The following is a 12,200-nucleotide window of genomic DNA, read 5'->3' on the forward strand; positions in this document are numbered from 1 at the left end:
AAAAGGTTGCTCTGGCCGATGTCGTAGAGGTTGTTGCCTATGTTCTCTAGAATTTTGATGGATTCCTCAGACACCCCTATTTACAGTAGTTCTAACACCAAGTGTTTTAAGAAAACCAGTCACACAGACAAGCATCCTTTATCCTTGTTAGCCAGAGACAATGGTATAAGTTATGTTTATTAAATTCCAAGAAATCATAGGACTGATGAAAGAAAATCTAAAAGTTGCATGTTATAAAGTGTATTTCACTCTTTCCAGAACCTTCTCCATAAGCCAGGGTTTCTCTAACTCAGCACTAACATTTTGAGGTGGATAATTTTTTGTTGTTCTGAGCATCCTATTAGATGCCAATAGCACTCCACCCCATTCCAGCTGTAACAACTAAAAATGATTCCAGAAACTGCCAAATGTCCCCTGAAACGCAGTATCACCCCAGTTAAGACCCACTGTCATAAAATGTTATAGAAGCAGTTTCTCCAATGTTACTAATTAGAAGACTTTGAGGAAGAAATGAAGAGTACTAAAAATGGTAAATATATAGTTATAATAGAGTTTTTTCCCCTATAAATTTCCTTAAAATGCATGTGACTATTTAAATCAAAAATTATAACATTATAGTTTGGTGTTATTAATGTATACAGATGTTTTATATATATATATATATACATATATATATATATATATATATAGTACAAAAGGGAGATGTGTTCAGTGTTTTTACATTTTATAGAAATATACTAACTCTAAAAGGACTGAAACATTAAAGATGTATATTGCAATCACCAGAGTAACTACTACAAAATAATGCAAGGACAAAGAGAGGGGGGAAAAAGATAATATGCACAAGAAACAATCAGTAAAATTGCAGTCCTCAATCCACATGAAGATTGATTAATCACCACAATTAAAAGGCAAAGATTGTCAGAATGGATAAAAAAGCTGTCTATGGATAAGAAATATGCTGTCTATAAGAAATAAATTTTAAATAAAAAGAAATAGGTTGAAAATAAAAAGATGGAAAAAGATATAGCAAACAGACAAGAAACTAAGAAGGCTAGGGTGCCTATATTAGTATTATATAGTAACTTCAAGACAAAGCATATTACCAGAGATAAAGTGAGATATTTCATAATAATTATAAGGTCAATTTATCAGAAGGAAGACATGACAATTACAACTGTGTATGTACCTAATAATGAAGCTTCAAAATACAAGCAAAAATGGACAGAATTAAAGGGAGAAATTGACAAATCCATAATCACAGTTGTTAATACTTCAACACCCTTCTCATAAAATGATAGATTAACTAGACAAAAAATCCATAAATACAAACATGATATTACCAACCATCTTCATCTAAGTGATGCTTATAGAACATTACATACAACTGAAGAAGAAACATTCAAGTACACAAGGGATATTAAGACAGACAGACCATATACTAGGCACTAGACCAATTCTCAATAAATAGAAGGATCAAATTCACAGAAAGTATATCCTTTAACCAAAAGGAAATCAATACCAGAAAGAAACCTGGATAATCCTCAAATATTTAAAAATTTAACAACTTCTAGTATGATCTTGGGGTGAAACAAATAATCCATACAAGAAATTAAAAGTATTTAAAAGTGAATGATAATGAAAATACAACATATTAAAACCTGTTAGATGCAGCAAAAGCAGTATTTAGAGGGAAATTTAAAGCTTTAAATGAATATCACAGGGAAAAATGTACAAAAATCTGTGACCTCATTTTCAACCTTAAGAAACTAGACAAAGAAAAAAATAAACCCAAAATACATAGAGGTCAAAAGAAGCAGAAATTAATAACATTTAATACAGATAAGAGAGAAAATTTTAAAGCTAGAAGTTACTTCTTTGAAGAAAAAAAGCAATAAAATTGAAAATCCTCTAGCTTAAACTACTTTAGGAAGGAAGAAAAAAAAAGATAAAGGAGAGAAGGAAGAGAGGAAATGAGCAGTATCACGAATGTAAGATAAATATCCCTAAAGATCTGCAGATATTAAAATAATAGGGGAATATTATAAATAACTTTATGCCAATAATTCCATAACTTAGATAAAAAGGACAAATTCCTTGAAAAAGTACAGCTTACCAAAACTGACACAAGATGAAACAAAGTATGACTAGCTCACACACAGGTGAAATTTGCATTTATTATTAAAATCTTGCCACAGAAAAAAATTATAGGCTCACATAGTTTTACTCTGTCAAACATTTAAGGAAGAAAAAAACCCCCAAACTTACACAAACTCTTCCAGAAACTAGAAGAGAATACTTCTTAACTCATTTTATGAGGTCTACATAACCCGGATACCAAAACAAAAATCATTACAAGAAAATTATGAACCAATATTACTTACATAGTTTAAAAAAATCCTTAACAAAATACTAGCAAAACCTGATATCAAAAGCAGACAAAAGCATTACAACAAAAAGAAAATTACAGACCAATATTACTCATGATCATACATGCAAAAATCCTTAACAAAATAGCAGCAATCTGAATCTAGCAATACATAAAAGGATGATTTATTGGGGCGCCTGGATGGCGCCGTCATTAAAGGTCTGCCTTCGGCTCAGGGCATGATCCCAGCATTCTGGGATCGAGCCCCACGTCAGGCTCCTCCGCTAGGAGCCTGCTTCTTCCTCTCCCACTCCCCCTGCTTGTGTTCCCTCTCTCGCTGGCTGTCTCTGTCAAATAAATAAATAAAATCTTAAAATAAATAAATAAATAAATGGATGATTTATCATGACCCAGCATCCATTCCTGATAAAAAATACTCAGGAAATTAGGAATGGATTCCTCAATATGATGAAGAGCAGCTATAAAACCTACAGCTAACATCATGTTTAATGGTGAAATAATGAAGAGACAAAACCATCAGAAATACTGAAAAATATTAGAGAAGTATCAGAACAACAGTGGCTTCTAGAGAGTGGGGGCGGGGAATGACTGGGAAGAGAGATGAGTGAAATTTCTGGGATGCTGGTAATATTCTTTCTTGACAGAGGTTTGGGTTACACAGGTGAATATATTTAAGATCTTCATTTTACTGTATGAAAATTTCACCTCAAAAAAGAAAAAAACTGGAACTCTAGTTAGAGACATTAATGCTGAGGTGTTCAGTGGTAAAATGTACTAACTTCCTTTGAAATGCATCAACATAAGGATGGACTGATGGACAGAGACTTACAGATGGATAGAAATGAAATAGTAAGAAATATTTATTGGTTTCTGCCCCCTGGTTCCTGGGACAGAGCTCCTAAACCCTTGTAAACAGGGGTGCTAGGAATCTTTTGTTCTAATATTTGGTCTCTCACCCCAGTTCCTCATATAGAACCCCCAAGATCTCTGCAATTTCGTAAGTGATAGAAATGTCTGACACAGAGCTCCTAAATCCCTTGCTATTCCAGGTGACAGAAGTATCTTTTGTTCTAATGAGGCAACTTTTGGTGGGCTCCTGGATGGGGGCTGGTCATAAGAACGACCAGGTCACGATCAGAAACTTGGAAGTTTCAGCTTCATGTCCCCCTCTCCCCTGCCTTGCCTTCATGATGAAGCCTCCATAAAAATCCCCAAACTCTGGGGTTTGGAGAACTTTTCCAGGTTGGTCAACACATCTACATGCTGGGAAGGACATACTCCAAATCCACAGGGATAGAAGCTCCTGTGCTCAGGACCCTCCCAGGCCTCACTCTGTATCTTCATCTGGGTATTCATCTGTATGCTTTGTCATATAATAAACTTATATGGTATCATATAATAAACTTATATGGTAAACATAAGTGTCTCCCTGAGTTCTGTGGGCTATTTTTGGAAAAGATCAAATCCAAGGAAGGGACTGTGGGAACCTCCAATTTGTAGCCAACCTGAACATAAATTGTGGGTAACCCAGAGACCTAGTACTTGTGACTGGCCTCTGAAGTGGGGGTGGCTGACAGATTCCTTAACCTGTGGGATCTGTACTAATTTGGGTTAGTGTCAGAAATGAACTAAATCGCAGGACACCCAGCTGGTGTTGGAGAATTGCTTGATGTGTTGAAAATCCCACACATCTGGTATCAGAAGTATTATGAATAAAAAATAGAAACAGAAGGAAAACTACCAAACTCATTCTATGAGGCCAGTATTACCTTGATCCCAAGACTAGGCAAAGACCCCATCAAAAAGGAGAATTACAGATGGATATCCCTGAAGAATATAGATGTCAAAATTCTCAACAAGATCCTAGCTAATAGGATCCAACAGTACATTAAAAGGATTATCCATCACGACCAAGTGGGATTCATCCCTGGGATGCAAGGGTGGTTCAACATTCACAAATCAATCAGTGTGATAGATGACATTAATAAGAGTACAGACAAGAGCCATATGATCCTTTCAGTTGATGCAGAAAAAACATTTGACAAAATACAGCATCCTTTCCTGATTAAAACCCTTCAGAGTGTAGGGACAGAGGGAACATTCCTCAATTTCATAAAAACCATCTATGAAAAGCCCATAGCGAATATCATTCTCAGTGGGGAAAAGCTGAAAGCCTTTCCCTTAAGACCAGGAACACAACAAGGATGCCCACTCTCGCCACTATTGTTCAACATAGTACTAGAAGTCCCAGCAACAGCAATTAGACAACAAAAAAGAACAAAAGGTATTCAAATTGGCAAAGAAGAAGTCAAACTCTCTCTCTTCACAGACAACATGCTACTTTATACGGAAAACCCAAAAGACTCCACCCCCAAATTACTAGAACTCATACAACAATCCAGTAATGTGGCAGGATACAAAATCAATGCTCAGAAATCAGTTGCATTTCTATACATGAACAATGAGACTGAAGAAAGAGAAATTACGGAATCAATTCCATTTACAATAACACCAAAATCATAAGATACCTCGGAATAAACTTAACCAGAGAGGTAAAGGATCTATACTCTAGAAACTATAGAACACTGATGAAAGACATTGAAGAAGACAGAAAAATGGAAAAACTTTCCATGCTCATGGATCAGAAGAATAAACATAGTTAAAATGTCTATGCTGCCCAGGGCAATCTATACTTTCAACGACATCCCGATTAAAATACCAATGACATTTTTCAAAGAGCTGGAACAAACAATCCTAAAATTTGTGTGGAACCAGAAAAGACCCCGAATCACCAAGGAAATGTTAAAAAAGAAAAACAAAGCTGGAGATATCACGTTGCCTGATTTCAAGCTATACTACAAAGCTGTGATCACCAAGACAGCATGGTACTAGAACAAAAACAGACACATAGACCAATGGAACAGAACAGAGAACCCAGAAATGGACTCTTGGGTCTATGGGCAACTAATCTTTGACAAAGCAGGAAAAAACATCCAGTGGAAAAAAGACAGTCTCTTCAATAAATGGTGCTGGGGAAAATTGGACAGCTATATGCAAAAGAATGAAACTTGACCAGTCTCTCACACCATACACAAAGATAAACTCCAAATGGATGAAAGACCTCAATGTGAGATAGGAATCCATCAAAATTCTAGAGAAGAACATAGGCTGTAACCTCTTCGACATCGGCTACAGCAACTTCTTTCATGATACATCTCCAAAGGCAAGAGAAACAAAAGAAAAAATGAACTTTTGGGACTTCATCAAGATGAAAAGTTTCTGCAGAGCAAAGGAAACAGTCAAAAAAACTAAGAGGCAACCCACAGAAGGGGAGAAGATATTTGCAAATGAAGCTACAGACAAAAGGCTGGTATCCAAGATCTATAAAGAACTTCTCAAACTCAATACACGAGAAACAAATAATCAAATCAAAAAATGTGCAGAAGATATGAACAGACCCTTTTCCAATGAAGACATACAAATGGCTAACAGACACATGAAAAAATGTTCAACATCATTAGCCATCAGGGAAATTCAAATCAAAATCACACTGAGATACCACCTTATGCCAGTTAGAATGCCAAAAACTGACCAGGCAAGAAACAACAAATGCTGGAGAGGATGTGGAGAAAGGGGAACCCTCTTACACTGTTGCCAGGAATGCACGTTGGTACAGCCACTTTGGAAAACAGTGTGGAGGTCCTTTAAAAGTTAAAAATAGAGCTACCCTATGACCCAGCAATTGCACTACTGGGTATTTACCCCAAAAATACAGATGTAGTGAAGAGAAGGGCCATATGCACCCCAATGTTCATAGCAGCAATGTCCACAATAGTTAAATGGTAGAAGGAGCTGAGATGCCCTTCAACAGATGAATGGATAAAGAAGATGTGGTTCATATATACAATGGAATATTACTCAGCCATCAGAAAGAATACCACATTTGTAGCAACATGGACAGGACTGGAGGAGATTATGCTAAGTGAAATAAGTCAAGCAGAGAAAGACAATTATCATACGGTTTCCCTCACTTATGGAACATAAGGAATAGCAGGGAGATTGGTAGGAGAAGGAAGGGAAGAATGAAGGGGAGGTAACAGAAGGGGTAAGGAACCACGAGAAACTATGGACTCTAGGAAACAAACTGAGGGTTTCATCAGAGGGGAGGGGGTGGGGGATTGGGATAGGCCGGTGATGGGTATTAAGGAGGGCACATATTGCATGGAGGACTGGGTGTTATACGCAAATAATGAATCATGGAACACTACATCAAAAACTAATGATGATATGGTGACTAACAATAAAAAATTTTAAAAATAATATACTGAGAAAAAAAGAAGTGTTATGAATATAAGTAGAGGAGAAATACATGAGTGTTTTTCCTTTATAGTAAGTACGTAATAAAAATAAATATGTAGAATCTAGGTTTTAGGTATCTGGATGCTTAATGTGGAATTCTTTTAACTTTTCAGTATGTTTAAAATTTTTCATAATGTTACAAGAATTTTCAAATAAATAGCTCACATGTGAACTTTTGAAACATAACCACTTAAGGACTACCTATTTTTAAAAGCATAATATAAAAAGTATCTCCCTCCAATAGTATTTGATAAAAAGTGTGAACTCATTTAGGTTTTGGAAGCTGTGGAAATTTGCTTATCAATGTGCATACTGGTTAACCTGATTATCTGCCACCAGTCTAGGATGAAAAATGAAATGTAAGAAATCCAAAAGTTATTAACTTTGAAATGTAGATGATGATTTTCCTCCTAGGAAATTTCCTTTCCTTATTTAGGTTTTTGCTTAAGCTACAATAAAAATTAGTTTCCTAAAATGGACAAAAACAACTGCTATCAGAATGAGAAAACTGTAACAAAAGATTAGTTTTGTTTTCCCTGAGCCAGAATGACTAAAAGATAAGGTAAATGTAAAGTGGAAAACCAGTTTCCTATTTTAAATTCACCACAGAAAATTCCCAAAGAAGAGAATTACTGCATGTCAGTAATTCAGAATAAACAATGTGGGGGCCGTGTAGGAGAGAAATAAAAAATGAATGCCACTTTAAATGAGACCCAAGCAAGGATGACCCAGTGATGAACAGTATCAGTCTTTTTTTTTTTTTTTATTGGGGGGGAGAGGCAGTGGGAATCGCCAGCAGATGCCCCACTGAGCAAGGAGCCCGTCCATGTGGGGTTTGACGTGGGGTTCACACGGGGCCCAATCCCAGGACCCTGAGATCAGGACCAGAGTCAAAATCAAGAGTCAGCCACTTAACCGATGGAGCCACCCAGGTGCCTCTGAATAGTATCAGTCTTACGGTTGAAATAAAATTCCCAGCATCGACAAAGCCAGAAGGATCTTTACAGAGCCACTGTAGACCAGAATGGCTACACAATGCAAAACGACATCAAACACACTAAGAATTTCCCTTCCCCTAGGGATTATTCCTTCTGTCTTATAAAACCACTCCTTCAAAATAAAGATGGACACATTTTACAACAGATCTTTTATTATCTTCAAGATCTGCAGGTTGGAAGAGCCTTAAGTTTTTTTTCTTTTTAAAAACTAACATCTTAAAGGAAATCTCTCTAAAGCTTTATAAGATAGTAAGTTTCCCAGAAAGAGAAAATAACAACACATTTTAATAAAGATCATAGTACTTATAGGATCTAATGTAGCAACTGTTAACACCCACAGAGGTGTAAGTGCATGCTCTTCTGTATTATACAGTCCTCAACAATGTGGCCTCTCATTTTTATGTTCTTATCTGTCTCTTGCCTTGCTGTTAAAATTCTTGCTATTATCAATATCCTGGACTGTGCCAGCCTTTACTTTCAGTTCGAATGTGCCACAGACTTAGGAATTAGAATTCTGTGTAAAATAATGCTCAAGGCATTGTTATGAGAGGGTTTTAGCAAAGAAGCTTTATGAGATCTGCTTTTGGGTATTCAGAGTTTCTTCAGCCTACTTCCTGGCTTCACCTTTGTTTTTGATAGATGAAGAACTATTGCAACCATTTTTTTAAATCAAAGACAAAGATATCATAAAATGTAAATGAGGATTCATAATGCAAACTGTTACCTATGACAAATCATTGGTCTGTTATTATAACATCTTATGAATTTCTCAAAAGGCACTTATCCTTTCTTGGACTGCATCACAGAATCTATTTAAGCTTTTCTAGCATACGTATGTTTCTGTTTTCACAACATCTGGTACATAGGGGCATATGTAGAAGCTCATATGAACTGATATATCACATGGAGGTCATACATCTCTTGTCAGTAGTTCCTGAACTTCACTGAGAATACAAATCATCTGGGGAAATATGTTAAAATGTGGATTTCAAGGTTCTAACCTACAGATTTTAATTGTGAGACTGTGTTTGTGTGCATGCGTGTGTTTCAGAGTGTGAAATAAACATTTCAAACTGCATTTTAAACAAACACTGCAGGTGACTCTGATGAAAATGGTTGTAGTCAAGTCTTTAAAAACACTACCCTGTGCAATTTTGTAAGACGGAACAGCCAGAAGCAAAGATCAGAGCTAAGATGCAAAGTGAGAAGGAAAAATAGAGAACAAGAGAGTTCAAGAAGCCAGGAAAGTATGTTAAGGATAAAGAATTCATAAGGTCACAGAAGGTCTCCTCACTGCGCCAGGAGAAAGTGCACAATAAATGGCCGAAGACGAGTAGAGAATAAACACCAAGGATGTAAACAATGGCACAGAAAAGGGCTAATGAAAAAAATATGTTAAGAGATTCTTGGGAAGTCCATAAAGTAGAGTTAGCTGCATGTAGAGCTACTCCTGAACTTAAGGAGCAGATAGAGACTAACAGCAAGTACCACACATTTCTGAAGGGAGCAAGTGCTTTGGCTAGCAAATAAGGATCCAAGGTTGAGGGTCACAGGACATTGGTGGTTCACTTGGGTATGAGATTCAGAAGAACGGCCTGTTAACCCCTGATTATTATATAAACGCATGCTTTACTAAAGTCAGTCTAATCACCTGCTTGTCCGTGGACTGTGCTGTTCATCCCTGTGCCTCATAAGACTTTTCTCACTGTTTCACAAACTGAGAAAGTCTAGAAACACTAGTAAAAGTATGGACACACAAATGCACTACCCATGCTGGCCCAGTGCTGCTCAGTGCCTTAAGCACTTAAGTGTCCTTAAAGAAGCATTCTTGTCCAGGAGAACATCAGCTTCTCTCCACAAAAAACACTGTAACAGAGATCCAGCCATGTGGAAAGAATGTTCTGAGCTCCCTTCCCCACCTTCTCTACCTCATACTCTCTCCTCTCCATATCCCTGGCCATTGCCCCTGCTGTACATCTACCATGTTACCTCAATATCCCTCATAGCTCAGCATACCATCAGCTTCCTTCAGCTTTTAAGCTTACTTCTCTTCCATTCAAAGTTGAGTCTCACAGTAACAATGCCCATGCAAAGCCAACAAGTCAGCCACAGGAACCGCATCCTTCTGTGGAAGGCCACTGCACATGGCCCAACTGGTGCGCCCTGGGCAGGCATAATCTTTTTTTTTTTATAAAAATTTTTTATTATGTTATGTTAGTCACCATACAGTACATCCCAAGTTTTTGATGTAAACTTCCATGATTCATTACTTGCATATAACACCCAGTGCACCATGCAATACATGCCCTCCTTAATACCCATCACCAGCCTAACCTGATCCCCCACCCCCCTCCCCTCTAAAGCCCTCAGTTTGTTTCCCAGAGTCCATAGTCTCTCATGGTTCATTCCCTCTTCTTTTTACACCCCCTTCCTACTTCCCTTTTTTCTCCTACCGATCTTCCTACTTCTTATGTTCCATAAATGAGTGAAACCATATGATAATTGTCTTTCTCTGCTTGACTTATTTCGCTTAGCATTATCTCCTCCAGTCCTGGGCCGGCATAATCTTTGAAGATGAAATATAATGCCCTTCTCCTGCCCTTCCCTCCCCACCTTACCACATCCCTGGGAGAAGATGGTGATCAGTTACCTAAGCAGAAAAATTACCTGGAAGCTTTCTGTCTGAGACTTGCCTTACACCCACTTCGTCATACTTTCAAAGGAGTGACTAAGCAGAAATTATGAACCACTCTCAAGATAATTGTGCGTGGTAACCCCAACTTACCAGCATAACTTGTCTGATTAACATTTCCACCTTTTATTATATAATGATGAACAAGATCAACGTCATTATGCAGAGCAGCCTGATACAGTAAGTTCTCTCCAAAAATGTTTCTACGGTTAATGCTAGACAGAGATATTTTATTCCTCTTCATTTTTTCTGAAATGAGGGGATGAACAAAAGAAAACAAAAAGTAATAATCCTTACTTGAAAATCGGGAAAAATACAAGTAACAGTGTGAATCCAGTCAACATTCAGGAATTATATTATGAAAGAGTATGTCATCCATAAACCCAACTATAATGTTATCTACATGCAAAAAGGTAAAAGAAAAGATGTCATTAGTTTGAAAATACTTGCAGTACATTATAAATCATGTAAGCAGTTTATGTTTATTGAAACCCCCGTGAAAGTGCATACATGAGAAGACTAACAGATTATTTTCTTAAAAGTTCTGGTGAAAAGGATTATTTAAATCTAGAATTAGAGTTATTAAATCCAACAAAATACTATAATACCAAAATGTGTTACAACACCATGAGGAAAAAATCTCAGAAGTATATAAGGAAGATACAGAAATTAACCCCAGGGAGGCCAGAAAAGAGAATGCTAAATTTGTTTGTTACAAATAGCTGTCATGAATTTAAATAAAGAAAAATGATCTTGATCTGTACAATAGTTTTATTTCCTAAGCCAGAAAACAGACAATTAGATTCCCAGGTTATGCATATCAGGTATCATTTCTCCACTGTGTCTCCTAAAATACTGACATTCCTTATTTAGATACTCTAAATCCTGTCAACTTATGGAATAGTTCATTTGGTTTTACTGTATTTCAGAATAACTTTGACGATAGCTTTTCCAATTCTGATCTACCTAAATTGCCTTATCCTAAAATCCCACAAAAATAACTGAGTACAGCAGCACATTTTTCATGGATCACAATTTATCTGCTTTCCCTTTATTAGATTTCCTCCATTCAGTTCCACTGTAAAGCAAACCAACTTCTGAACATTTGAAGCTATCTTCCCTCACTCAAGACTAGAAAGCATTCTGCTCCTGCCAGATAAACTGTATGCTTACAAAAAAATAAAAAGTATTCTTTATTCCAAGATCTATCTTTGCCAGTTGTACTTGCTAGTTATGTAATTTATCAGAAATAACAAATTAAGAATAAAAAATTTTTCAATGAAAACTACGATGTACAAGACATTCACTTCCAATCACGACTAAATAATTGTCATGACTTGCCCTTCCGTTGCAAGCAACTAAAAAAAAAACAAAACAAAAAAAAAACACTAGACAAAACACATGGGGTAAAAAACCCTATATTCAGACACTGGAGAACAGGCAATTCAGATCTATGACTCCTCCCAGAGAAGGGAAACAATAGAGTGAGCCCTAAGATCACTCTTGTCTGGAGGCACTTTCCAGCATGTAACATAAGCATAGCAAGGTGATCCTGCTGAGCTGAGGAGATAGATTCAAGTTTCAGGAGGCTAGGGTGATTAGATTTTGCATGATACGGTACCAAAGATTTGGGAAGAGAGAACAAGTACCAGAAATCTATAAAAGGGACTCCTTGAGTCACTATCTAAATACTAAAGTGCTCATATGTAGGTTGAGTCGTCATGAGGCTGGACGAGAACAACTACCTGAGAACTATAAAATA

At 36.8% G+C, this 12,200-nt stretch overlaps 1 protein-coding gene across 1 annotated transcript in view; it reads right to left on the bottom strand.

Moving 5' to 3' along the window:
• ANKRD31 (ankyrin repeat domain 31) overlaps nt 1-12,200 on the bottom strand; it is a 158,380-nt gene that overhangs the window by 88,227 nt on the left and 57,953 nt on the right. Inside the window, 1 exon segment of the mRNA XM_034656368.1 lies at nt 10,532-10,687. Within this exon segment, the coding sequence (XP_034512259.1) occupies nt 10,532-10,687 (156 nt within the window).

Source organism: Ailuropoda melanoleuca, chromosome 3 (assembly GCF_002007445.2).
Source record: "Ailuropoda melanoleuca isolate Jingjing chromosome 3, ASM200744v2, whole genome shotgun sequence".
Taxonomy (NCBI): domain Eukaryota; kingdom Metazoa; phylum Chordata; class Mammalia; order Carnivora; family Ursidae; genus Ailuropoda; species Ailuropoda melanoleuca.